The 27,674-nt window shown below is 55.4% G+C and overlaps 1 protein-coding gene across 2 annotated transcripts in view; it reads right to left on the bottom strand.

Annotated features, from left to right (window-relative positions):
• Tbc1d22a (TBC1 domain family member 22A) overlaps positions 1 to 27,674 on the bottom strand; it is a 334,236-nt gene that overhangs the window by 27,408 nt on the left and 279,154 nt on the right. For both annotated transcript variants that reach the window (XM_026394283.2, XM_026394282.2), the window contains exon 12: positions 17,631 to 17,726. In XM_026394283.2, coding sequence (XP_026250068.2) covers positions 17,631 to 17,726 — 96 coding nt within the window. The remainder of the gene's footprint in view (positions 1 to 17,630; positions 17,727 to 27,674) is intronic.

The following is a 27,674-nucleotide window of genomic DNA, read 5'->3' on the forward strand; positions in this document are numbered from 1 at the left end:
TGGCACATGCACTCAGTATGCCCACTACATGAAGAGCCAGGGAGGGGGAAATGGATCCAATTTGAGGGGCGCTGGGACATCAGGATGATAGAAAGAAGTGCCCAGCCCCGCCCTGGCCCACCACAGGTGCTCAGAGGAGGTAGTGCCAGGAAGGTGGCCCTAGATGGCTTCCTTCACCCTCCCAGGTTGGGGGTAGGAGGCTGAACCTCACAGGGTCTGGTAACCATGGGGAGAAGGTGGGGATGATCCCCACAACACAGGCTCAGGGAATGTGCAGCAAAGCCACAGGCCATGGCCCTTCCTCGGGTGGGGGTCAGGGTTGGGGTCGGGATCAGGCCATGAACATGGTGGCCCGATTGCTGAGGCCAGTGTGGGTGCATGGGGTGAAGGGCAGTGTGGCTGGAAGGGATCAGGGTAGTCAGCAATGGGTTCCCCGGGACCAGCCTCCCGTCTGGGCTGCATGTCCTGCCCAGCACCATGATCCAGAGCACCATGATCTCGGAGTGGAGTGGCTCCACTGTCACCTCAGAAACTCAGGACACTGTCACATGAGCAGAAAGGACACTAGCTGCACAGCACAAGGGGGCTCTGCGTGAAGACAACCAAGAGCTGAGTGATCCAGCTAGTCCCAAGCTCAGGGACACGGCCTCCTGCAGCAGCCTCCTCCTGGCCAGAGGTGAGCACACATCAGGTACGCTCCACGTCAGCCTCCTGGGGCCGACTGCGAAGCCTGCGGGCTGGTGGCGACCCTCTACGCTTTACTGTGAAACACTTGCAGGTCGGCCCCACTAAGGTGGTTTGGGCAGGTGGCCTGCGAAGAGCATGTTCCGGTAGACCACGTGGGCTAGTGCCACTACTGCCCTGTGCTAGACTTGTGGGGCAGCCACAAAGGGCTGCAAGATGGGACCTGGGACAGCTGCGAGGGGGACATTTTATTTTATTTTACTGTTCTGGGGATTTGACTCAGGGACACTTAACCACTGAGCCACATCCCCAGCCCTTTTCTGTATTTTATTTAGAGACAGGGTCTCACTGAGTTGCTTAGGGCCGCAACAAGTTGCTAAGGCTGCTTTGAACTTGCAATCCTCCTGCCTCAGCCTCTGGAGCTGCTGAATCGCAGGTGAGTGCTACCGCACCCGGCAGAGGGGAACATTTTAATAAGGCCCAAGATGTAATCACATTTCTTCAGGGAATGAACAGATGAGCTTCCCTAAGTTTATCTGCCTCAGATAGCAAACCCCATTAATGAGATAATAAGTGCTTTTCAATTAATGATTTGAGTGGTGGATGTAATTTTTTCTTTAATGGCAAGATTAATTCAGAAGCAGAAATGAGCAAGGGGGGGGATGCTGGCAAGTTCTTCTGCACCCCTCCCCCACTCACCTGCAGGCAGGTTCTGCAGGCAGCTTGGGCCAGGCCCCCAGGATAGCTGGAGCAGACCCAAGGGAAGGCACTAAGTCCTGGGGTTCAGGTACCACCCTCTTGTCAGGGAAAAGAAATTCTCTGAAGAAATGGCAGTAGAAAGGGAGGTCTCCTTAGCCTGAGGATACCACCCAGGGAAGGGCAGGCACCTTACATGAACACACAGGGGTGACCCCACAGTGCAGCCAGTCCTAGGCTGGCTCCCTGCAAAGCCAAGGACAGGACCACCCCCGTCCTGTCCCCTGCCAACCAGCAGGTACGCTGCTGCAGGTGGAATCCCCGACACCTAGGGGCCTGCCATGTGGCTGCGGGACAGGGAAGTGTGTCCTAGAAGGCCACTGCTAACCAGCCACTGGCCACCAGTTCTGCAGCTCTGCTGCCAGCTGGAGTCACGGCTCGCGGTCAAGGAGGGACCAGGGGGCCCCACACGCCTCTGTCACCCAGTGACATCACAGGAGTCCTTGTTTGTGCAGGTATAGTCTGTGACATTCGTGGTGTTTGCACAACAACAAAACCGCCTGTGGGTGGGGTCCCGGCATGAAGTAGTGACAGCAGTGTCTGGAACTTCAGAGGCATCTAGGCGTGGAACCCAAAGCCAGGCCCCGGCAGCCCGGTCACAGCCAGGCGGGCCTCCTACCACCCCATTCCGTCCTTGCCCCAACACCACGGAGGCCCTGCCCAAAGCATGGCAGGACACAGCTGCACCACTGGACGCCTGCCTGCTCGTGAGGACGCAGCAGGGTCTCTGTCATTCTACTCTGAGGTTCCCACCTGCGATGATCTGGCCAGGACTCCTCCTGCGCATGTGGGAACGTGACTGTGTGACCCTCCCTGACCTGCACCTGTGCTCCAGGGCCATCCGTCAGGGAGGCACAGGCAGCTGAACCCCACGAGCGTTCCTAAACACGTCACCGAGAACGTGAGTCTCCACTTCCCAGCCCCCTCCTTCCACGTCTCGAGAGCCCACGGAGCTTCCGGAGGTCGGAGCGGCCCTGCCGCCAGCTCACACTACACTGGGCTGAACTCCCTGAAGGAACGTTGAGTTCAAGGCCTTGGGTGAAACTGAACCACGATCATCAGGTCCAAGTTGACATTAAGATGCCACTGAGGTCCTGGGTTCCACACTCCGAGGCACTCCGTGTCCCTTCAGACCGCACAGAACTTGGGTCCAACTGAGGGTGGAGTTGAGCCTCACATCCTCCTGCTGCCCATGGTGGGAGCAGCAAAGAAGAGGAAGGCCACCTGGTGGGAGAGGAGCTGGAGACAGAGGAGCGGCTGCCCTGCACCCAGAAGGCAGCGAGCCCCATCCTGCGGCAAGCAGGGTCCCACGCTCAGGAAGCTCCCTGCCATCACATGGCAGGTGGGCTGGAGGGAGGCTGGAGGGAGGCAGGAGGGAGGCAGGAGGGAGGCTGGAGGGAGGCAGGAGGGAGGCTGGAGGGAGACAGGAGGAAGGCTGGAGGGAGATAGGAGAGAGGCAGGAGGGAGGCAGGAGGGAGATAGGCAGGAGGGAGATAGGAGAGAGGCAGGAGGGAGGCAGGAGGGAGGCAGGAGGGAGGCAGGAGGGAGGCAGGAGGGAGGCAGGAGGAAGGCTGGAGGGAGGCTGGAGGGAGGCAGGAGGGAGGCTGGAGGGAGGCAGGAGGGAGGCTGGAGGGAGATAGGAGAGAGGCAGGAGGGAGGCAGGAGGGAGGCAGGAGGAAGGCTGGAGGGAGATAGGAGAGAGGCAGGAGGGAGGCAGGAGGGAGGCAGGAGGGAGGCAGGAGGGAGGCAGGAGGAAGGCTGGAGGGAGGCTGGAGGGAGGCAGGAGGGAGGCTGGAGGGAGGCAGGAGGGAGGCAGGAGGGAGATAGGAGAGAGGCAGGAGGGAGGCAGGAGGGAGGCAGGAGGAAGGCTGGAGGGAGATAGGAGAGAGGCAGGAGGGAGGCAGGAGGAAGGCTGGAGGGAGATAGGAGGGAGGCTGGAGGGAGGCAGGAGGAAGGCTGGAGGGAGATAGGAGGGAGGCTGGAGGGAGGCAGGAGGGAGGCAGGAGGGAGGCAGGAGGGAGGCTGGAGGGAGATAGGAGGGAGGCAGGAGGGAGATAGGAGAGAGGCTGGAGGGAGGCAGGAGGGAGGCTGGAGGGAGGCAGGAGGAGCAGGTCCTTTGACAGAACAGGGATGGTGTTAGCTGCTTTGTGGGGTAGCCTTCCAGGCAGAGGAGGGACAAGGCTGGGGCTACCACGCCACCAACCTGCTGTGGGGGACATGCTGGGAGTGTGCAGGCCCCACTCTGGCCTCTACCCAGGCCGTAGAAGGTTTGGGGCAGAGCTGTCTCACAACTTGTTAGTGGCCCTCTAGAATGTCAGTTCAGAAGGGCTTGGAAGCTTCTAGAACCCATGCCACTGTGGTGACTCCTTACTGCCCTATATAAAGACTGGTCTGAGGTGAATGAGGGGAAGCTGCTCTGGCCTGGGAGACACAGCAAAGAACCAGCTCTCAGGCTCTGTGCTTGCTGCAGCTAACACCCCTTCTGCTGAGAAAAAAGGATCTCAGTGTGGCAGGTGACCGCTAAGGCCAGGCCCTGATCCTGCTTCCGCAGAGGAGGCCACTGTTGTCTTCCTCGCGCAGGCAGGAGAGGCTTGCTGGCCCGTCGCCCAGCACGGGAGAGCTCAGATCCCCTGCTCCTGGCCCCGTCAGGCCCAGGGGGCGGCTTCACCACGGCAGGTCAAGCAGAGCAGCGCAGCCGGGGCGCGTGCAGAGTGCACCTGCTGAGGACTGCACCTCCAGGGACGCAGGTGCTGTGAGATCTCAGGGCACACGCCAGCTGCTGTACCCTCAGGTGAGCAAACGGAGACTCCCAGAGCCAGAGGGCCCAGCGGCATCTGCATGTGACCTGGAGGGGTGCCAAGCATGGACCCCAGGGCCTGAGTCAGAGCGGGGTCTGGGTTTAGAGTGCTCCCGCTCTTCCTGCCTCCTTCCCGAGCACTAGCAACAGCAGAGAGAAGGGACGAGATCAGCGTCGAGGGGCCGCCGGGGGCCCACCTTCCACAAGGCGCTCCAAACAGGAGGCAACGGGTGCGGATGGACTTGCGTGCTCCAGGTGGGAGGGCCCTGGCCGCTGCTCTGGCAGTGTTCATGGTTTAGATGTGAGGTGTCCCCTAGCAGCTCAGGTGTGGGACAATGCAAGGAAGTTCAGAGTGAAGGATGGTTCTGAGACCCTGAACTCTCAGTGCACCAATTCTCCCCATGGGGGCTAACTGGCTGGTGCCTGGGGCAGGGGAGGCTGGAGGAGCTGGGTCACTGGGGCGAGCTTTGGGGTGTATTTGTTCCTGGTGAGGGCATGCTCTCTCTGCTTCTGGTGCCACGTTCCTGGCTGCTTTCCTCCTCCACGCTCTTGTGCCATAGTGTCTGCCTCCCCTCGGGCCAGAGAAATGGAGCCTCAGGCTGTGGACCAAGACCTCTGAGACCATGAGCTACACGTAAGCTTTTCCTCCCCTGACGGTTCTTGACCGGTCTTTTGTCCCAGCAGTGGAAAAGCTGCCTAAAGCAGGCAGGATGGTGAAGACGCCTCAGCATGGTGACCCTGGGCAAGGGGACAGGACTGCAGCAGGGGACAGGAATGTAGACAGTGAGGGACAGGAAGTCAGATGGCACCCTCTCCCTCAGAAGAGCAGCAAAGGCTGGGAAAGAGCAGAGCAGCAGCATCTTGCAAGCCTGCCAGCCTCCTTCACCCTCGGGAGAGGCGGGCATCAGTCCAGACACATGGAGCCCCCTTCCCTTGAGGGGCCAGGGCTGTGTCTGACCAGAGGAGGAAGAAGCAAGAGATGAGCAGTGGTCACCCAGGCAGTGGGGGTGGCAAACGGCCACAGGGTCACGGAGGGCAGGCTGTGAAGGACGCAGGGGTCATGTGCCCACAGCGCACGACTTCCAGCATGAGGACAATGACACGCGCAGGAGAGCCATACCAGGCCCATGGCACGCGAACAGCTCCAGGGAAGGACCATGTCACAGTGACCCTGAGCACGTGCCCGCCGTGGGTGCTGAGAACCTACGTTCTCACCTTCCCTCTCCTGCTGTGGAAATTCACCTCCAGAGGCTGAAAAACTCAGCAATGGCTAAGAGACAAATACAAAAACGGAACAGAGGCATGAATGGCTGCCAGCGGTGGGCAGGGCTGGGAAGCGGGTGGGACGCTGTCCTTCAAAACCTGCACACACATGCAGCTTGGACAGCGTGGACACTGTGCATGCTTAAAGTGAGGGCGTGGGACACAGGTCTCTGGGAACAGCCCGCCCCTTCTCCTAGCTCTGTGACTTGAGGGAAGCCACCAGGTTGGCAGACCTTGGCATCTCCATAGGCCAGCAAGGGTCGTGAAACCAAAGGTCAGTGGCCTCTCAACTATGCTGTCATTCGTGAGAAATCGCAATGGCACCGCACCCACTTCCCAGCAGGCACGTTGAGACCACTTGGTGGTGGGCATTCGCTGTGGCACAGTCAAGACAAAAACATGAGGGGAACAAATGACCCTGAGACCTGGATGCACAGTGAACAGGTGCACAGACGCCAGCCCAGCCCCATCAGGCAGGTGGCCAGCACAGAGGTCCTCGGACGGGGCGCCTTGGGCTCACTGGGCCCACAGTCACACAGCCTCAACCGATATGTGGACACTGGGGTTTGGATGGCCTCTGAAGGTGGGCAACACCCTGAAGTCCTTGAGCACAGTGGACATCACCTCATGCCTGGGGTCTGAGGTGACTGTTAGGGTGCCAGCATGGCCCCAGGCCACACAGGCTGAAGTCTCAGCTGCTTGTCCTCAGAGGAAGTGGGATTCATCTCAGAGGGATGACTGAATACACAGGTGTGTCTGCAACCCCATGCAGATGCCATAAATCTGCCCTTTGAGTCAGTTGTTAAAGGTAAAGTGACCAAGCTCATCTGGAATCAATGAGGCACCCACAGCACTCCCTGGAAGTCACCAATCAGGAGGGCAGGGCAAGCACGTCCTCCCTACTACAAGGTTCTGCATCAGGGTGGGCAGGACCCCGGGACTGGCTGAGTGGACCAGTTCTTCTTGCCTCCCCCAGCTACCTTGCTGAGTCTCCAAGGGGACCTCTCTGGAGGAAGCAGTGAGGACCAGAGGGAAGTGTGGAGAGGATGACCAGAGGGAGGGATGGGCCAGGGGGTGAGGACTGTGTCCATGCCTCAGGGGCTCCTGCAGGCTGGGCGTGAGCGGCTTAGGGGCCTAGGTGAAGACTGGGCCCAAGAGAAGGAGTGCCAGGCACTCTCCATGAGAACAGGCACCTGGACACTCTTTGGCAAGCCTGGGTCTGAGGGCAGTGTGCTCTCTGTGCCCAGAGCCTCCTGCCACCTGGAAAACACTCACTACTCAGACAAGGACCCTGAAGCAGAGGTCCCCTCTCCCTGCTCACTAGGGCAGAGAGAGTGGCTGGCCAAGCATGAAAGTGAATGCCACTGGACAGGAACTCTGCTTGCAGTAACAGAAGCACAAGGGTCATTGTGCCAGAGGAAATCCAAACACTCCTAGATGAGGCAAAGCAGTTTTCTTCAGGACTATTTAGGTAAGAATTCCCCATTTGCAAATAGAGAAAGGGTTTGTTTTTCAGAGATTAAAAAAACAGTCAATTCTTTCCTGCCTTGCTTCCTAAGAGATTCCAACGTTGTGTGCAGGCACGACGTGAGTACATGTCTGTGTGCATAGGCAAGAGCACAGTGTGCCTGTGTACTGTGTGTGCCCAAGTGCATGTGTGTGTGTGTCCCTGTGAGCCTGTGTGTGAAAAACCATCAGCTCAGGCGCCTGCCCTGTCTGGTGGAGAGGTACAGAGACATTCCAGAATGCTGTTCCACCCCTCCTGGGGACAATGACCCCCACCCCAGTCTAGGCAGGGCAAAGGGCCTTTGCCTCCGTGCCCCTGCCTAGAGTCAAGGGCCCCTGGGCTGCCCTACTGGAAAGGGGCTCCACTCGTGGACTCCACATCTCCTGCACCCTTTCAGCTGGCCTTGACCACAGCCACACTGCTGCAGCCCAGAGCATCTTCACAGAACTTCCACCTCTCAAGTGACCCCTCCCTGCCGCCCTCACAGATGGCACCAAACCCCTCCTAGGAGGCTCTGTCTCCTCAGCTGGCCACTCTGGCCCTCGTTCTAGGGAATACCACGGCTCTCCTGGCCTCCTGCATCCTCCCTCCTACATGGTCCTGGGCCCTGGTAACAATGCTCTGCAGGGCAGGTGGGGTATGGAGGAGCAGAGGCCCTGTGGGAAGGGCCTAGGTGGCTTGCACAGGGTCTGCTGCCCACTGCCTGCTGGGCACCCACAAGGCTGGATATGCTCTCCTGTGCTGTTCTGCCCAAGGGAAGCACTGCTGTCTGCCCCCTTGCCTCCCTGCAAGTTCCTTCCTCCTGACCCTCAGCACCATACCCCATCTCACTCTTGGTCCACTGGCCCCGCCTGTCCCCTCTGGCAGACCAAGGCCAACCTGGCTGCTCCACAGGATCTGGACCTCCAGTTAGCCCACCTGCTCTGTGGTGAAGTCCCCACCACCCTCTGCAGCTCCCCACAAGGACTCCTTCCAGCTGTGAGTGCATCTGCCACCAACCTACTACATGCAGACACCATGGACAGTGTCCTCCTCCCGGGCTTCCCAAAGCCACCCAGCATGGGAGGCCAGGTCTGGGCCCCTGGAGGCCTGCTCCACAACCTGCTGCGCCTCCCAGTGGCGTGGACCACGCTGCAACGCAGTCGCCTCCAGTGGCCCAGAGGCAGAGTCCACTGAGAGACTTGGTTTCCATTCACCCAATGTTGTCTTTAAAACATCTGGAAATGGTAGGAAGGAGGCAACTGATCTTTGCTTTGGCATTTCATGACATTTGCTGCTTCAAGTGAACATTGGGTGAAACAAACCCACGCAAGCCAGATGGAAGGACACGCCGACTCAGGGCCATCTGCCAGCCAGCAGGCAGGACGATGTCCCCGAAATAAGTAACTGGGCCCGGGGTGTATGTGACTCAAGACAGTGGTGGACATTCCCAGAGGAAGCTGGACTTCCAAGCAAAGCATACAGGGACACAAGCCTGTCAGGACCACGGGTAGGAAGGCCACCTGCCAGTTGGCGCACAGCACAACACTAGGGAGAGGTCTGGCTGGGGGACGTGCAGTTAAGGTCACATAACGCACAGGTGCCAGAGACACCAGGGACTTCAGGATAAGGGTCTTGAGTGGCCTCTAACAGAAGTCCATGCTGCCCCAAGCAGGAGGAGGAAACACCACCCAGAAAGCACCCAGGTTCTCTTGGCTTCATGCCCGACTGAGGGCTGGGGAGGCCTTCCCACCACCAGCCTTCCCGAGGTGCTGGCAGACAGAAGAGCAGGGGATGCTCTTCGGCTTCTGAGTGGGGTTGGAGCTGGTGGACCTAAGGAGACATTACTCCAGGGAAAAGAAACTCCAGATAGACGCCCCCTCCCCAAGTAGGTGCTGTCTCCTACCCGCCCTCCAGGTGTGATTCTGGAGCAGAAAGTGACCTTGAGAACAGCCTTCCTACCCAGCCTGGGAATTCCAAGCAGGCAGGGAAGCAGGGCCCGTGGCCACTGGGCACCATCACATGAGGCCAGGGGCAGGTGAGAAGAAAGGCCACTTGCGCCTCCCTGCACACCCTCTGCACACAGAAGCTCGGCCGGTGTCTGTAAAGCTTGGGGCCGGGGGCTCTTACTGACGTCAGGTTCTTTGTGCCAACAGACGTCTGAGACTCTGCTGTCTCTCCTAGTTGTTTCTTTACCAGAGATCCCTGAGGTCTGAGACCAGGGCATTTGGCTTCCACAGTGCTTAGAATGCATTCTGGGAGCAAACTGCCATGTTCTTCGGGAGGAGTGCTCCTGATTTGGACAGGCTGTCCCCAGCACCTTCCTGAACACCTACTTGGGCCTCTGGTCACTGTAAGCCACCTTTTAGTGTGAGGTTTACCAGCCACAGAAGTAACATTACTTCTAGTTCTAGTCAGTGGAGGTGACTGTGGCTAGGGGTGTCCAGCACAGACTCTTATTCCTGCTCCATTCAGAGCGAAGCCTCAGAGGAGCCGGAACACAGGATCCCAGTGCTGTCCGTGTGTCTGTCGTGAGCTCACTAGCTTGGGCTCTTCCTCCCCGCCCCGTGCTGTGTGCAGCACGGCTGGACCAGAGCCTGGGAAGCGGGTGCCTTTGCACAAACATCAACTCTGGTGCCGCCTGCTCCTGTTCTGAAGAACCCAGGCACCCTGTGCGAGGACAGCCAGCCGGCTCCAGTCGGACCTCCTCATGATAAAAAAGCAGGCACCTCCTGATCTGGACAGGCTGACCCAGGCACTCCCCAGGTGCTAGAAGACTTTCTCTTATTTCTATTTAATTAAGAGTAGTTTTTCTTCCTATGACACTCAGGAAAAGCTACTGGGTCTCTTCAGATATCCCGTGGCCTGTGCCTGGGTGGACTGACAGTGTGCAGAACGCTCAGCACAGCAGGCAGGGCTTGGCTGTCACCCTGCACTCACCCCTGCTGTGAGTGGGAGTGGGTGGTGAGGGTGTGCCTCGAGCCAGCCCACCCGGCTGCTCAGGGGGATGCCGTTGATGGTAAACACCAGCATTTCTCCTGGGATCTGGGTTTCCGGTTAGAGGCGGATAACGCTGGACCAGCCCCACCAGAAACCCGGGTCTCTAGGCTTCCAGTGGGCTTTCCTGGTGTGGCGCCTCACTGCTGCTGCAGGGAGAGCTTCCTTCCTGTGGCCCCCCAGGAGGAGCATGGGAGCCCGCCCCGGCTCCCCACACCACCTGCAGGCTTTCCCTCTGGACCTGGCAGTGCCACAGTGACAAGTCTTGGCCACTGAGACTTGTGGGTCCTAAGAAGCCCAGGCGGTGATGGTGGGACCCCAACACAGGAGATTTGCCAACACAAACCAATTCAAAATTCCTAGTGTAAAGAGATTTTATGGAGTATTTTTTAGTTAACAAATTGATTAATTAAATTTGTTGGCATATCATTAAGAATATTTTTATTTATACTGCAATAAAAATTAGATCCTAATTTTTAATCTGATTTGTATGTGCGTCTTCTTTCATATTAGCAATAGCTCTGTCCAATGCATGTTTATATGTGCACCTTCCTGGGCATGGCATGATGAGGGCAGAGGTACCCAGTGAGCAGGGCCTGGAGTCGCCCTGAGCTGTGCTCCTGACATTCATGTTCACACGTGACCCTACTGCGCACACACAGGACTTTAGTGTGCACCTGACATACGCATGCTCACGTGACTCTAGGCTACAGTCCAAACTGGGTTTTAGTCAGTTTGCATGACTGTGGCCAAAACACCTGAACCACCCAGAGGAGGCACCTTGACCTGGTTCAAGTTTCAGAGGTTCAGGCCTTGGCTGGCTGCCTCCACAGCCCCGGGGCTTAAGGTGGGGCAGAATGTGAGCTGGGAAGGTGTGCCACCAGGAAGCAGAAAGAGAGGCTCCCCTCACCTGGGACAAAATATAAACCCCAGAGGCCCCCGCAGGGGCCACCCCCTCTAGCCACACCCACCTGCCTACAGTTATCCCCCAGTGGATCCATATGGGTGGATCCACCCTCTGAAGAAGTTACAACTCTGAGTCTCGTCCTTTCACCTCTGAACACTCCTGCACCGTCTCACACATGGGCCTTTGGGGATACCTCCTACCTCCCATAACAGCCCCCACATTCTTATGGGAACAACTGCCCCACGAGTCCTGAGGCGGGGCCTCTGGGAGCAGGTCAGGCCTCTTGCAGACTACCTGCATGCCACGTGAGCCCCCAGCAACCAGGCACCACCCTAGAAGCAGAAGGCAGTGTCGCCAGACCCCTCTCCCCCTCTCCCCCAGCCTCTAGAGCTCGAGACAAGAATGCCTGCTGCTTATGAATCACCCAGCAACAGAAGCAGACGAAGGCCCTCCACACTGAAGGACAGACACAGCCACTGCCCCAAAGTCACCAACACCAGCTGCCTTGCTCTGTGAGGTGGAATGCCAAGTTCCATCTCTCTGAGATTGTGGATGAAGCCACTGCAAAGACCCTGCTGGCCTTCAAGGTAAGGCTTTGGCAATATTGGAATTTATTCCCAAATTAGGGGTCCAACAGGCTGTTGAACTTTTTTAAACCTTAACTTTCTGAGTTAAAGGCTTAGCTTATTTCTTTAAAAGATGTTTTTAGATAATAAAAGCACTGTGGCTTTGAATGTGATTATGGGACCCGCACTGGCCACGCCACCTATGTTTAATTATCTTTCTGTGACCACAGGATCGTTTTCCTCTCAACCCGTGCCATCCTGAAGAGGGTTCTTTCTTCAACAGCCGAGGTTTGACCACCTACTGTCCATCTCACTGCTGTCTGGTGTAAAGGACGCTCAGGGCACACAGCTGGCTTGCTTCATGACTGCTTTCTGATTTTGAAAGATCTAGGGCTTCAGTTAGACAACCAATTTCTGAGTGCCACAAGGGCCCTCAGAAAAAGACGTGCTCTGTAGCACCCGCCTCTGCAGGCTCAGCACCCCCCGGCACCTGCCTCAGACCCAGCGACGCCCTCCGTCCTCCCCACATGTGTCCTCCCACTTCTGTAAGTCACCCACGGTTGAAATCCAGTCTACCAGGAAAGTACACAGACCCTAGTTCCAAAAATGGCATGGCCCAGGGCCGCCACCTAGCCCCAGAGACAGACGGCATGGTCCCCTGCCTGACCACTGGCCCGGAGGCACTGCTGTGGCCTCTGTACCACGCCACATTCTCGGGATGTGCGCCTGGCTGCAGCTATGGCACAGAGTGAGCATCTCCTCCTCTGCACCCAAGAAGGTGCCATCTGGCCTCCTCACAGCCCAGTGTCCCTGCCCCTCTGCCTGTCCTTTTACTTGTGGCTAGAGGGCTCCTGCTAGTCTGGCTCTTAGCTGACCCTCTGGCTCTGTAGCTCCTTCGGTCAGTTCCCATCCTACCTCCTCCCAACAGCTATTCCTCAGCCTCAGTCACCGCTTCCTACTTCCCTCCCCTGGACTGTGTCCTGGGTCCTCTTTCCAAGGCACCTCCCTGGTCACCCCTCCCATGGCTGAGCCTGACGCTCCCCACCCTGGTGGTAGGGGGTGCTCTCCCCTCCTGCCGAGGGCCTCTCCCCACTCACCACCCAGCACTCCCCATGCCGGGCACCAAATGACTTCCCTCTGTAGTACAGGCACTCCGCAGGTCCACTCTGCCAGGAAAATACCATCCTGCGCTCTCTTTGGTCCTCTGCCCAACTGGCTCCCAGCACCTTGACCTGCTCCTTCTACTCCCTGGTAACTGCACCAGGTGCCCATAACAAAGCGTTGTGCTGACCCTGAGGAGCAGTCCTTCACTTTTGACCCTGGAGTCCAGCTGGCACTGCCCTTGAGTCAGAAATGGCTCAGGGAGTTCACTGAATGAACAAGAAAAATCCACAGGCCGTCAGGACAGGCTGTGAGGACAGGCTGTGAGGACAGGCCCTGAGGGTGAAGAAAGCAAGCCAGATGGGGCTGGGCATGGTCCAAGCCCTCACTGTTCTTATCTGGTTTCCCTGCCAGGTGGCTACAGATGCCACAGGACCCCACCCGAGACTCAGAGAAGGAGAAGAGGGGGCTCCTGGGCCAAGCCCTACAGACCACACCTGTGGGGCTACTTCCTGCACACCCAGGAGCTCTCAGCTGGACGTGGGGCCCATAGCCAGGCAGAGCTCAACAGAAACTGGTGTCAGAACCAGGGCCTTGCCCCCCGCCTCCTTCATAGGCCTACAGGGTAGGCGTTTCCCATGAACACAGAGAGGCTGTCTCCAAATGAGGCAGGGCCCAGCCACCCTTCAATCAGGTGTGCTCCTGGGAGAAGCTCAAGGTTTCAGGGGAAGGAGAACCACAGCAGGCGGCCGGAAAGGGCTGTAGCGGGTCCCCAGTGAAGCCAGAGCAGGAGGCTGAGACCCCTGGAGATAAGGTGGGCATGACGCAAAGGTTCTAGGGTGAATCAATTTCAAACGTTCTAAGAGTCAGAAAAGCCAGCATTTAAGCTTAACGTACACCCCACAGGGGTCAAAGCCAGCACACAATGGCCTCGCAGGAAATATGCCTGTGTCCTGCTTAGGGCTTGTGCAGCAGGGACGGAGCCCTTTCTCTGAGCACAGGGACAGGTTGCAGCCGGCCATTTGCAGGCTTGCAGGGAGGTGTGTGGGCCCACCTGGCCAGAGGAACCAGCAGGCCCCAACGGATGGCACGGGCCTTGGAGGTCTCTCACCACACAAGGACGGTGGAGAGTGCCCAGCAGACCCCAGGGACACTAGAAACTCCACACAAAGGCTCTCCTTTCACCCCAAGGACCCTACAAGATCTGATGGGGAAAAGTAGCCAGGAGGGCAGAGCCCAAGCTGTGGGAAGTGAGGGTGGAACCCAGCAGCAGGCCTCAGCAAGAGACGCCAGCTTGACGGCCACTCTGCACTTTGTGTGCTTGGTGGGTGGACGCCCAGAGGGAGTGCCCAGGGCTACTCAGTCAGAGCCAGGCTGCAGAAACAGATGCCAAGGTAGGTAAGCGCCGCGGGAAAGCCTTCCCAAGGACAGGCAGCTCTGGCAGGGACAGAGTGCAACCACTGAACCCCAGTGCCGGGGGAGAGGCTCCTCCTCTCCGGAGGGTACCCCTGCCCAGGGACCAGCAGACCACCTAGCCCGAGTCCCTGCCCTAAGACACTCGCCCAGTGGTCCCCAGGAGCCCCTCCACATTCACAGAATGGCTATAACCATCCAGAATTCCAGCTGCAACAGTCTCAAAAGCTAAGGGGCACCGGAAGGGGTGGCACCTCAGCCCCCACCCTCCCTCCTCAACCCCACGCCTGGCCGACCATCTAGTACCAACAGAGCCCCAGGAATACCACCCTCAGAATAAGATTCCTCCTATGACAATGTCTTAAAACAACCCAGGATTTCCCAATGGGCAAATCACAATGCCACAGGTTGCTTTGAGCCGTCTGTAGTGAAGATTCTCTTGCTGGAGACTTCACGTCCTGGGTCTCACCCACCCAGCCTGCCCTCCACAGCGTACCACATTTCCTGAAATGTCAGGATCATAAATGCCAATTCCCCCATGCTCACCAGGACTGCTTGGGTTCTTGCTTCAATTTGTATTTCCTCTTCCTATCTCCTTTCCTGTTTAGTTCAACTCTCCACAGCACATGCTGGGTTCACACGGTGCTCTCTATCCACTCCCCGTGATACCAAAGCACCAGTCTGCTCTGAGCTTAGAGGGGGAAACTTTATCCCGTGGCTCCTGTGCCAGGCCCTGCCATCCCCACCAGGCTGCAGGGCTGCGCAGGCTCTGGTCTGTGCCCTGGTGGTCACCACACCTATGCCTGATTCTGGGCGGCATCCCCCACCCTGCTTTAGACTCAAGGTGAGCAAACAAGCTCAGAGGAGGAGGGCTGGACATTCCCACCAGCTGCCCTGAGTGCCTCTGACCAGCACAGCACTGTCTGCAGCCCAACAGCCAGCAGACTGCACTTCTGAAGTGTGATGGGAAGGGCAGCTGGCAACAGCGGCCACCCTGCCCTTCAGAGCCTCAGATGGGCTGTCCATGGCCCCTTGTGTCCAGAGGCTGTTCCTACATTTGGCCCTCCACCATGAGGGGCTCTCATGATTACTTTGGTCCCCAGGGCACATATAACATGTCTCTGCAAGAATAAAGAATAAGCAAGAACAAAGGTGCTTGGAAATGCCCACGGCCAGTGCGCACCTGGTCTGCCTTGAGCCACCTTGTGGGATGGGCCAGAGCAGCACTGGCCCTGCTGGGGAGCAACCAGAGAACCTAACCCCTCACTCTTCACTAGAACGGGAACATCATTCCAGGCTGCGGCACGTCTCACACACATGCAGCCCAGGGCCAGTCCAGAGTGGGCTCCAGAGGCTCTGGATGCCGCAGCACGCAGCCTGGCTCCAGACAGTGCACAGCAGGCTTCTCCTACCATCCCCAACCCCAGTGTGGTCAGTCCCTCAAGGTGGCTTCTGGGAATGCTATTTCCCACCTGGTGAAGCCACACACTGATGGCAGGAACACCAAGTGGCCAGGTCAGTCCTGAACCCTGACTCTTGGGGGCAGGAGGCAACTGGATCTGAAACAAGTTCTCCAGGAGACCTCTGGGAGCCAGCTGGGGCACAGGAATGCAGTCTCCCACACTGGCCACGGTCACACGGAGAGCAGCCACTGTGCCCAGGGAGGCTGGGCCCCTCACCCTTCAATAAGCAGGCCAGCTGGTCAGTGGCCTTCACAGGCAGCCCTGCTCACCAGAACCCTTGGAGATGAGAGTGCTTCCTGCAGGAGAAGGAAGCAGAGGGCGTATGAGGAGACGGGGGTACGTTACCAGCATTTATTCTGCCTTCTTTGGTGGCAGGGAAGTCACAGCCTCTCTTAGGCTTCTAGGCTCTGGAGTGTAGAGGTAGGAGAGGAGCAGGTGGCCCAGAGGCCTGACCCAGCAGCCCTGCACACCCGACGCGGCAGGCATGCTGGCCTGTGCGCGCGTTCACACCTCTCTACATGATGAACGTCCTGAGTCTCACCTGCACGGGGCAACGCAGGAGCAGTGGCTGGCTGAGGCTGCCTCCAGTGCCCCCAGTGACACAACTGAGCCCACGCTAACGAGGGCAGCAGCTGGCCTGGAGATAACCTTACTCCTCCTCCCCAGGGAGCACCTGGGACGTGTAGGCAGGCTGGGCCCGATCTGCCTGGCTGGGGCCCTGTTGGCAACCTCTGGCCCCACAGAGGCCTCGCCTGCCTAGCCTCTCCTGGCGTCTGGCCTAGAAGCAGGAGGCAGTGCAGGGGAATGTCCATGACTCACCACAGCCCTCGGAGGGCAGGGGGCGGCAGGGATGCTTGGAGCCGTCTCACAAGCACAGGGCTGCAGAACAAGCAGCCAGGAAGCTGTCTCAAGTCACCATAGTGGGGCAAGAGGACTGTGGGGTCACCTAGCCTGTCCTACCACCTATGAGATGGGGGGCTCAGGGTGAGGTGGAGAGTGACCCTGGCACATCAGTGTGGGGTTCATTCCCATCCTGGCAGTGTCCTCTTTGCTGCACCTCTGGTCCCACCCCTGTCCAGGATATGGGCACTGGGCCTGCTCTGGGTAGGTAATGGGCAGACTTTTGTCGGTACCTCAGGTAATGGTGGCTGTCAGCCCCCAGTGGCCAACCACCCCCATGCTTTTTGGACCACCATTTAGAAGAGTTACTGGGGGTGGACCAGGGGCTGGGGACTCAGTCCATGTGACATCCCCTGGGTGGGGCACAGTGCCTGGCACAGTGTTATGGTCTGGATATGAGGTGTCCCCCAAAAGCTCACGTGGGAGACCTGCAGGAAGGTTCAGAGGAGAAATGACTGGATTGTGAGAGTCTCGACCCAATCAGTGAACTGACCCCTGGTGGGAAGACCTGGGTGGTCTCTGCAGGCAGGGGGTGTGGCTGGAAGAAGGGGTCACTGGGGGCGTGGCTGTGGGTGATATTTTGCACCTGGCGCTGGAGTCTCTCTGCTTCCTGAGCACTGTGATGTGAGCTGCTGTCCTCGGCCACCCTCTCCCGCCATGATGTCCAGCCTCACCTCGAGCCCCGAGGACTGGAGCCGGCCTCCTCTGGACTGTGACCTCTGAAACCGCGAGCCCTCGAATAGACCTTTCCCCCCTACAGTGTGGGGGTCAGCTCCTCCAGTCACAGCAGCGAAAAAGCTGACTAAGACACATGCTCGAGGAATCCTCTGATAAGTGGGTTCGAGTACAGCTCTCCTGCTAAATCACAAAGGAGCTGGCTCAGAGAGACTCAGACCTGTCCCAAGGTGCACAGCTACCAGGAGGTCTGGCCCGACAGAAACCCAGGCACGTGGCTTCTCATCAGGCACCATCCCTTAGGCCCCACAGTCCAGGCACAGTGAGGAGAGTTCTTCCAGGATCACACTGCCACCGTCCAGGGTCACGCTGCTGAGGGCATGTGCTGGCTCTGTGGGGGCTTATTACACTCTTAGCAACTCAGGGAGCTGGCGAGTTTACCTGCCATGGCCCGCACTGTGCCACCAACTCTGTGCCCTCCCCAGAACGAGCTTCCCGGCAGCAGGAGGCCAGCGGGGACATGACCAGCACTCCTCCACAGATCACCCCAGAACCAAAACTAATAAAACTCTCTCCCTGCAGAAAATCAAACGTGGGCGCTTCTAAAAAAATGTTTACTTACTTGAAAATCTCTTTCTTCTAGTATTTCCTTCCTCCATCTCACGAGAAAAGCAGCGCAAACGTACAAGTGGAAATGAGAAAAGCCCTCGGGTTCAGACTAAAAGAAAAAACAAGCGGGAGAGAGATTTAACGTGTGAGCCATCAGCCCAGCCGTGGCGCTGTCTGCATGACGGGGCTCATCCAGTCAGGTTCAGGGAAAACCAAAGTGGGCGTCAACCTGCTCACTTTTACTTAATGACTTAATTTCAAAATTTGTGACTCATTAAAATAAACACCATTTTCTCTTTACGTACCAGCAGCCTGATAAATAGGATGGGATGAGCAGACCAGATGAGCAACGTCAGAAATAGCTGCTCATCTTCTCCCAGCACAGATGACAGCCAGCAAGGGTCAAAGGCACACCCAGCCAGCGCTCACTCCAACCAGGCGCAGAATCCGCTCCTTCGACGACTGAGAGGAAGGCATCTTCCATCTCAAGGAGGAAACCAGCCGAGAAGCTGAGAAGCTGGCCAGGTGGGCCCGGGGATTTGCAGGCACGCCAAGAGCCTGGCCCAGGGCCTGGTTCTACTGGGTGTTAACAGAGCAAGGAGCTGGGATAAGGCTGGGCCAGGAGGGTGCCTCACACCCCCTCTCTGTGCCAGGCACACCCTTCCCTCTGCCTTCTTTCTCTATTCACCTCCTGAAACCCGGACCACTGGCCTCCTGGAGACCCACCCAGAGCCCCAGCCGCCCTCCCAGCAGGATGCCCCCATCCCTTACCCAGTTCTACCACAAAGTGCCCTCTGCTGACTGCTGAGGCTGGGGTGCCCAAGACACCAGTCCCCAGGGTGCCGACGCCACCATTCTGCCATGCCACCTGGTTCCTACACAAATGTTCTCACTAGTTCATTAAGTTAATATAAACAAAAGACATGGCACTTAAGATGGGGACATGCTTTGGAACAAGATAGGGGATAGAAAATAGCAGGTGTCTGTGTGATTCCAACATGGTGGTCAGACACTTAGGTGAAGACCAGAGAGGGTAAGTCCTACAGACGTGGGGCAGGGTGTTCCAGGTAGATGTAACAAAGACCCTGGGGCCAGAGACCACCTGAGACTCCAGAAACCAACAGGGCACAGGGCGCAGGTGTGAAGCAGAAGCTGAGGCTGGCTGGGAAGGGAGACCAGGCTAGGTCCCCCAGGACTCTGGCCACTGCCTGCTCCTGAGGGCCTGGGAGCTCTGGGCAGGGCAAGGATCCCACGGGGTCTCCCACTGGGAACAGACAGGGCAGAGGGCAGGGTGAGGAAAGGCACAGTCAAGGGATGGGTAGAGGCATGGCCATTAAGAAACCGACTGGTGTTAGACATGTGGGCCAAGCAGAGCAAGAGGCTTGTGGGAAGAGGTCAGACTCCAGATGTGGGCTGAAGGCTGAGCAACAAGAGGCATGTATGGGTGCAAGGGAAAGAGGATCAAGGACAACGCTCCCTGAGATGAAGAAAGGTTGCAGGAGTTTGCAGGCAGCAATTGGTTGAAATGGTCATACCTTCTTCCGTGACATGCCAAGTTCAAGATACCTGCTGGACCCATAAGTGGAGGTGCCAGGTGGCCCTAGGACACGAGTATGAGACTGGCCACTGGTCCAGGCCAGAAATAAATGCTGATAACTGAAAGACCTAAGGAGTAGCCAGGGAGCAAAGGGACAGTCAATGGAGTGGTCCATGCTGCAGAAGGGCTGATGAGGATGGACACTGGGAGGTGACGTGGAGGTGAGTGACGTGGAGGTGGTGGGAGGCAGGAGAGCTGACCAGTGTTGGCCACTAAGGCAGGAGTGGAGTGTTTGCCTCTCGGCGCACTGAACAGACACACTGGGCAACACTCCTGCCTCCACTTCCTGATCCTGGAAGGAGCCGGAAGCCGCTCTCCACAGACAGTGCATTCCCAGGCCTTTGTAGGTCAGAAAGTCCCCTCCCATTCCTCACTCCCTAGAGCTCATGGGACAGTTACGGAGCAGGGTCCAGTGACTCCCAGCAACCTGTGCTCCTACCACAGTATCCTGCTCTCCTCCAAGCTGTGCCCACCTCGTCTGCCTGCAAGAACCTGACTTGGGCTCAATGTGTGGCGCTTTCATGACTAGGCCCAGCTTGCTGAGCACCACGCAGGAATCCTATGTTCCTATGTGCAAGACTGGCCTCTAGTCTTGCATTTCTGAGGCTGTTCTCAGGTTTCAGAGCAGGGTAAGCCTGCCTCCCTCTTCCATTCCTGGGCAGGCACAGTCTGCACGGACGTGGGTCCTCTGAGTGTTGGCTGGATGCTCCGGCAAAACAGGCAGGGCCTGCCGCTCTGTGGAAAGTCTTTCACTCCTGATTTCATCTCTCATTTTTACTGAATATTTTCTAGTGCATTACACTTATAGACAGTGGGGCTCATCCTGACGTGATGGTCAGCGGAAGCCACTCAGCCAGCACCTCCTTATTCTTCCCCTCGCCCTGCCCCCTCCCCATCCTCTACTCTCCGGGTATTACCTCAATTTATTTGTTTCCTATAATCATAAAACAATTCAGACTTTCTCAGAGCTGGGGGCAAATTTATTTTTTCCAGGAATTTGTCATCCAGATTTTCAATTTTTTTCATAAAAATCTATTTTTCTTTAAATCCCCTGCTTCATTTGCAACATTATCCTACTTACAATTTTAATACCACTTTTTTGTGCCAAAGCACTTTCCTCATCATAGTTATTAATCACCTAGAGGTTTGACTTCATCAGTCTTTTAAAATAAGCAACTTTTGATTCTGAGGAGCAGCTTCAGTTTTTCATTAGTTTTTGCTGCTATCTTTATTGTTTCTTTGCTGCTACTGACTTTCTCTTTTCTTTATTGTGGATTCTTTAAACCCACAAAAGTGAGTCGTTTCTGTTGTTTTATCAGTTCTTGTTCTTAGAACATTAGTGTTTGCTTTTCCTTGTGATGTAAATGGCAAACAAGCCCGCCTTTTTTTTTTTTTTTTTTTTTTGTACTAGGGATGGAACCCGCCTGGGCCTTCACGTGCCAGACAAGTCTCTACCGCTGTGCTCCATCCTCAGCTCTTTCTTAAGTTTTGAGACGGGTTTTGCTCGGCTACAGGGGGTGGGCTTGGTTCACCCCTCCTGCCTCCGCCTCCTTCTGAGGTCCCCCTGGGGCTGCCCTCCACAGTCTCCAGGAGTCCAGTCTGCCTGACCTCTAGGGAGGTTCTGAACTTGTGACTGCCTTGTTGGGATCACAGCTTACTCTACTACTGTGTTTCTACAAATCTACACACAGAATCAACTGGTTCTGTTTTTGCCCTTCAGCTTTGCCTGGGTGAGGGGTCTGTAACTTTGAGTGGTTCTGTCCCTTCAGGTGGATGAGCCTGGGTTTCTGGAGTAGAATGGGACTGAGTTCACAAACACCCAGGAGGGAGCATCTTTGGAGACCAAGAACACAAACCCTGGCGCCCAGGTCCTGGCTGTCACTTACTGTCACCTGTGACACCATGCCTGGCCTGTGTCTCAGTTTCCTCATTTTGTAATATTGGGAAGATTAAACAGACAATGAAAGCATTCAGGATAATGCCTGGGACACTGGACACAGCAGTGGCCCACACCTGCCTGCTGCCCCCGGGGTGTGTCACAGTGTGCATTCTGGGATTCATGGAGACATTCCCACAGCCTGTTGTTTCACCAGCCAGCACCCAAGGCGTCAGAGCAGATTCACGGAGTTAAAATCTCCTGTAAATCCTCACTGGTTCTTTCAACTGCTTTTGATCTATCAGTAACTGAGAGGTGGGTCAGAAACACTCTACTCATGTATTTGGAAGCTATGTCACTAGGTGCACACACATTTTACCTTCCAGGTGTTCTGAACAACACCAATGTCAATAAGTATAGCCACCTTTATCTCAAACAACACTTCTGCTTTGAAATCTCTGGAGTGTGGGGGACACCGAGCAGGTGTCTGGTGTGACCGAAATTACACATAAGATTTTGTTGGGTAACTTATTTTAAACAGATTTACTGAAGTGTGGCATACAACAAACTTCACACATTTAGAGTCTATAAGTGATCAATTTTGCCATATGTAAAAGACTATCACAACTGAGATGGTCAGTGTCTCCCTCACCAGAAGAGTGACCGTGCTCCTAGCTCACGCTGCCACTGCCTTTCAGATGACAGAGGAACTCCCTCCTGGGATGGAATGCCTGGGCATGCTGGCTTCCCGTGTCCCGCCAGCCTCCCCGCCCTCTCATGCTGCCACATGCCAGCTCCTTTCCAGTCACCACTGGCCCTGATAGGGCTGTGGCCCCACAGGGAAGTGCCCCTGAGCTTCTGGGCCAGCCAAGTCCCCTCTCTGCCCTCAGTGGCTGTCCTGCCACTTCTGTCCAAGGGCCCTGGCAGTCTCTGCTGCTGTATCCATGACTCCCTCAGTGTCACTGTCAATGGTCTCACGTCCAATCTCCCACTGGTCTCTGGGACCCCTGCTTTGCAATCCCTGCCCCAAATCCAATGGCAGGATTAGAGATGGAATAAAATCACATGCTTCCCCAAATCCACTCATTCACAGCCTGCGTCTGGGGACTGGCAGGCGGCAGTAATGGATGCTGGACAGGGAGAACCTGAACACATCTAAAGAAACACGTTTTTCCTTTTAAATACTGAAGGTGACCTGAACAGCACAAAACCCTTAAGGCCCCGGGGAGCCAGCCCTAAGGAACACCAGAGCAGTAACGAGCATCTCAGACTCAGAGGGAAAGGTCCCAGGGCACAGGTGTCCCACGGCCCTTCTCTGCAGAACCCAGCTTCCACTCTTGGCTGGCTTAGCAGCCTTCTGTTTAACCAGCCAGTGCCCAGGCCAGCCCCGGGACACCCTCCACCAACCTCGCTGGATGCAGCTGGGCCATAGATTCTGCAGCCCACAGATGGCATGGGGAGGGGGATTGAGTTTAAGTGGATTATGTGTCTTCAGTGGCTTAGGAAGTTACATTCTGATAGCAATTTGATAAAGAAAAAAAAATCCCAGCATAGATGGAAAGGGGGCTTTCTGCTTTAATGGAGCTCAACCCAGACAATTCATGTCATATCCCAGGCAAGGTATATGAACAGGGGGCGGGGGGTGGGCAGCAGCTATATACCAAAGGCCAGTCCTTGCCGCCCTACTCAGCCCAGAGCCTGTGCCCGCTCAGGACAAGTCAACTCATTTCCAAGTCCCGCCAGAGCCCTTCTCTCCCCTAGAATAGGCTTTGACTCTGTGAGACCCCTGGGGGCTGCTGGAAGGACACTGTCAAGCCCAGTTCCAACCTGCAGAAAAGCACAGCACCCAGCTGGGAGGGCAGGCTCTGGGAAGCTCTGGACCAGGCGGGCCTTCTGCTCCTGGCTCCCTGCTCCTTTGGAAGCACCCCCATGCCAGCAGGCCTGACCTGCAAGTCAACTTCTTCCCGATTCCCAAGACTCCAGACTAGATGGGGAGGGCAAGGAGGGAGCCAGAGATCTGGAAAGGAGGGAATCATGGATACACCAGCAGAGACTGCCAGGGCCCTTGGACAGAAGTGGCAGGACAGCCACTGTGGGCAGAGGGGACTTGGCTGGCCCAGAAGCTCAGAAAAATTCTCTGGCTGACCTGTGGGTCTGTCAAGCAGGGAAAGTTCCCAGCAGATGGGGTGGGAGCAGGGCGAGCTTCCTCTTCCAAGCTCGGGACAAGCCTTGAGCTCATCACCTGCAAAACCGGACCCTTTCCCTTCTTCCAGCAGAAATCCAAGGAGACCCAGTTGGAAAACACCATCCCGTACGTAGAACTTTCCAGATTGGGGTGGGGTGCTCAGCTGCTTCACCTGCTGGTTTTCAGGACATCACTGGAGAAAGGATGGCTGCGGGACCGCAGTGGTCACAGTGCAGCAAACTGGGCAGTACAGAGCTGCCGCGGTCCAGGCTTCTCTGGCCCTGGGGTCGGCCCCCAGGAAAGGTCAGCCCTCAGTTACCCTCGGGGCATTCAAGGCCCATCCTGCCTAATCAGCCCTCCCAAGCTGCCCCAGGGCACCGCCATGTGCACCCAGAGCTGGAAAAGCCCCAAGGACGCAGCCAAACCCCAAAGTCTAAGGGCTTCAGAACCAGGCTTGCCCCTATCCTGGAGGACCTTGGTCCTATCGCCCTTTCCCCAGGGACTCTGGCCACCTCATTCCACAGGCCAGGACTGGAGCATTTGGGCCCTGAGGCCCAAAGGCTCCCCTGGGCTGGCACTGGGCAGAGGTGTGGAGAGGAGAGTAAAGGCCAGGCCTAGTCAGGCCCGGGCAGACAGGCTCTGGAGGCCCAGGGTCCACCAGCCCAAGAGAGGCAATCCCCCAAGCCTGACCTCTGCCCTGGTTTTGGCCTGCAGGCTGCGGGGGTGGGGCGCAGCTCCAGGCTCCCTGCTTTGCCAGGCTGCAGAGGAAGCAACTCCTCAGCCAGCAGTTCCAGAGCATCTTCTTCAAGACAGTGATGGGTGATGAATGTGGTTCTGATTAATACAACAAAAGAGAACATTTTGGCAAGTTTCGTTTCCAGGTTATTTCAGTACCACCCTGTCTTAGTCACTAATTAAGAAAAAGCAGCTCAGATAGACTCCGTGACAGTAAGTGTGCTGGGCCAGACCGCATCACAAGGCCCAAGCACTCCCGAGAGCACTGGGCAAATCCGGGTGATGTTTTCTCAGCTTGGGGAAAGAAGACAAATAGGAACTCTTTTAAGCAGATCCTGGCAGGCTCATACGTTGTCTTACAGAAGCCCAGAGCTAATTTAGCTAATGCTCCTGCTGTCTACCCAGAGACGAAGCCATCATCCTGCACCCGCCTTGGAAGAGGTCTGCTCTGGCAGAGGCACAGCAACGTGCAAATCAGGGAAGGGCGCCGGCTCCGAGGCTGGAGCACAGGGGGCACACGGGCCAGCCAAGGCCAGCCTACAACAGCAGGGAGGGGCCAGGAGTGAGCCTTGGAGCCACCAGCTGGGTTCCAGCCCCTCTGCTGTGTGGTCCCACCCACCATCCTTCTGCTGCCCTCCATCCCAGGGCTTGCGCCCCTGCCCCCTCAGCCCCAAGCGTCCCCTCCAGCTCCGCAGGGCTCACTGTCCTCTTGATTCACAGCCCATTCCAAATGCCCCGCGGGAAAGGCCCTGGGGTGGGGGTCTCAAGTTGCTTCTTCCTACAGATGAGGACACAGTTGCAGAGCCCATGGTGGCTCACGCGGTCCCACTTCAGGTCTCTGTGAAGGCAGACCCCGGGGTGCAGTGCACAACTGAGCCACATGAGCAGTGGCCCTGGAGCAGAGACCCACAGGACAACTTGCCGTCTTGCGTCCGTCTTCCCATTTCTATGAAGCAGAGGTGATGCTGCATCTTGCTCCTCTGCCCTGCTCGGGTCACTCTACTACCACACTCTCGTCCCCTCCGCTGCCTCCGTGCCTCCTCCACCCATGGACCTCTGCGCTGTCCTGCTCCTCCAACACCTCCCAATATCCTCAGAAATGAGACCACGAGACCTTGTGCAGTCCCTTCTCTCTCTGCGAGGCTCTTCTTCCCGCCGTCCTCTGAAGTCCCAAGAGGCCAGGGCCACACCCTGCACAGTACCAAGCAGGTGTCAGGACTCCTGACTTCCTGAGGGCTCAACTTTCTCCTCTGCATCCACCTGGGCACTGTAACTCCCTGAGAGAGGAGCAGGAATTTGCTTTAGAACATTCTTACCTGCTGGTAAGAATTTTCAGGTAGAATAAATTAGCCAAGAGACACATTCACAATATAAGTGTGTTTATAAGATTTTCCTTTAAAAGACGGTTCCTATAATTCTAGTAACATGTTCTCCTTAAATTTGAGTTTTTCTGTACTTTTCAACCTCACAGGGGTATTACTGGAAAGTAGAAACCACACATTCAAAGTGCACAATGGGGTGTTTTGAGCACATGTTTGTGGTAAACAGGCCCCACAGTCAAGTTCATTAGCATCTCCACACCTCACCTAGTTACCTGCAAGTGTGACCAAAACACCTAAGATTCATGAAATTCATCTTAGCAATTTCCACCCGACCACACAGAATTTTAACTACAGTCCCAGTGCTGTCCCAACTCTAGAGCTTAGTCACCCTGTGTCAACAAAACTTTGTCCCCCTAACATCTCTCCATCCCTAATCCACAGCTCCCGACAACCACTACGCCAAAAGTTCTGTGAGTTCAACTCTTGGATTTCCACATATAAGTGAAACCCTGCAGTAGCGGTCCTCTGTGCCTGGCTTAGTTCATCCATGTTGTGGCCAATGACAGAATTTCATTCTTTTTTAAGGTCAATTAATATTCATACCTAAACATCATATATCATAAATACTGCATAATGCACATATTGTTAGATATTACATAATTAATATAGATGAGTACTTATCACATTTCTCCATGCATTTACACATCAACAGGCACGTAGGTTTTGTATGTATCTCAGCTCTCATAAATAATGTCACAGTGAACAAGGGAGTGCAGGTACCTCTTATAGATATTGATTCCACTTCTCTCAGAAATTGCTAGATCGTGCGGCAGTTCTAATTTTTAATTTTTGAGAAACAACCTACAAACTGTTTTTCATAATAGCTGTGCCAGTTTACATTTGCCCCAACAGTGTACAAGCAGAAAAGCCACTTTAACACACCCCACACTGCAGCACAGGGAGATGTGCACAAAGCACACTGAGCACTGTGTGTAACTGCAAAATAGTCGGTAGCAACATGAATGCCTTTCAACAGGAGAATGGATGAAGTACAGCAGGTTCAGACAGTATAACTAACAGTGTGCAGATAAACGAAACACAGCTCTAGTCATCAACTGAATATGAAAAATATAAAGTTGAATTAAATAAAGCATTGCAAAAGAGAATATTTAAGTATGATGTAATTTTTAAAAAGTTTTAGAATGTGGATCCATTATGATACTACATTTGCTTATGGATATGTATATGGCAAATACACTAATCCATGTTTAAAAATAATATAAACCAAATTCAAGGTATTTATCTCTGAAGAGGAAAGAAAAGCTTTCAATGGTATATGTAAAATTTAATTTCTAAATAAGAAATAAACAAAAGACCTGAAGCAACAATGACAAAAGTTTTCAGACGTGCCAGTGCTGGGTAGTCAGTATGCAGGTTTTCATTAGATTGTTATCTACACTTTTCTGTATACTTAAAATTTTTCATAATTAACAGAAAAGACAAAGGACTAATTTGAAATGGTCTTTTCTAGTCACCATCAGATCTTCCATTTGAAGGGCCCACTAATCTATGTGGTCCAGGCTCTCGGGCCACAGGACAAAGCTCCAGAGCAGGGCAGGTCCACCTGCCCCCTGATATCATGAGAGCCTGGCCGCCATGCCCTCAGGCCAGCCCTGCCCAGCCCTTCTGCCTGGCACCCAGCATGGAGGGCAGACATTCCTCCTTCAGCTCTGTACCCGGGGACTGTGGGTCTGCCCTCTGAGGAACTGCCAGCATCTGTCGGGTTTTTGAGAGAAGCACAAAAGAATGACCGTCTGGGGAAAGAGCTATTCCTCTCCCTCAGTGACTGGCCAACCCTAAGGCCTCATGGCACTGTGAGTTGCCTTAGAACGAACGGCACACTGGGTTCTGCAGTGGACCTAGTTTTCCTTATGACAAAACACGAATTAAAAATGACCACCGATTTACTGAATGCAAGTCACTTACATGTGACATGTGCTCTGTAAAAACAGGACCTCAGCAAAGAAACAGGTTTCCTTCTATTTTTTTATGGTAGAGAAATTATGGTAAATGGAACGATTTTTAATTACATCATTAAATTTCCCCAATAAATTTTGGCACCTACAATAAAAAAACCAAGACTAACTGCCTTGTGGCATTGGATTTCCCCGTGTATATGTATTTATGTAGATGGATTCAAGTGACGGGAATTGTTTCTTATCCTTTGCTCAGATTCAAGAACATTGACTTCAGCTGTGCAAGCAAAATCTTTGCTTGATTTTCTCTGAAATATTCATCACCAGTCCATTGCATGATACAATTACCCACCAGTAATGCAGAGC

Source organism: Urocitellus parryii, chromosome 5, assembly GCF_045843805.1.
Source record: "Urocitellus parryii isolate mUroPar1 chromosome 5, mUroPar1.hap1, whole genome shotgun sequence".
Taxonomy (NCBI): domain Eukaryota; kingdom Metazoa; phylum Chordata; class Mammalia; order Rodentia; family Sciuridae; genus Urocitellus; species Urocitellus parryii.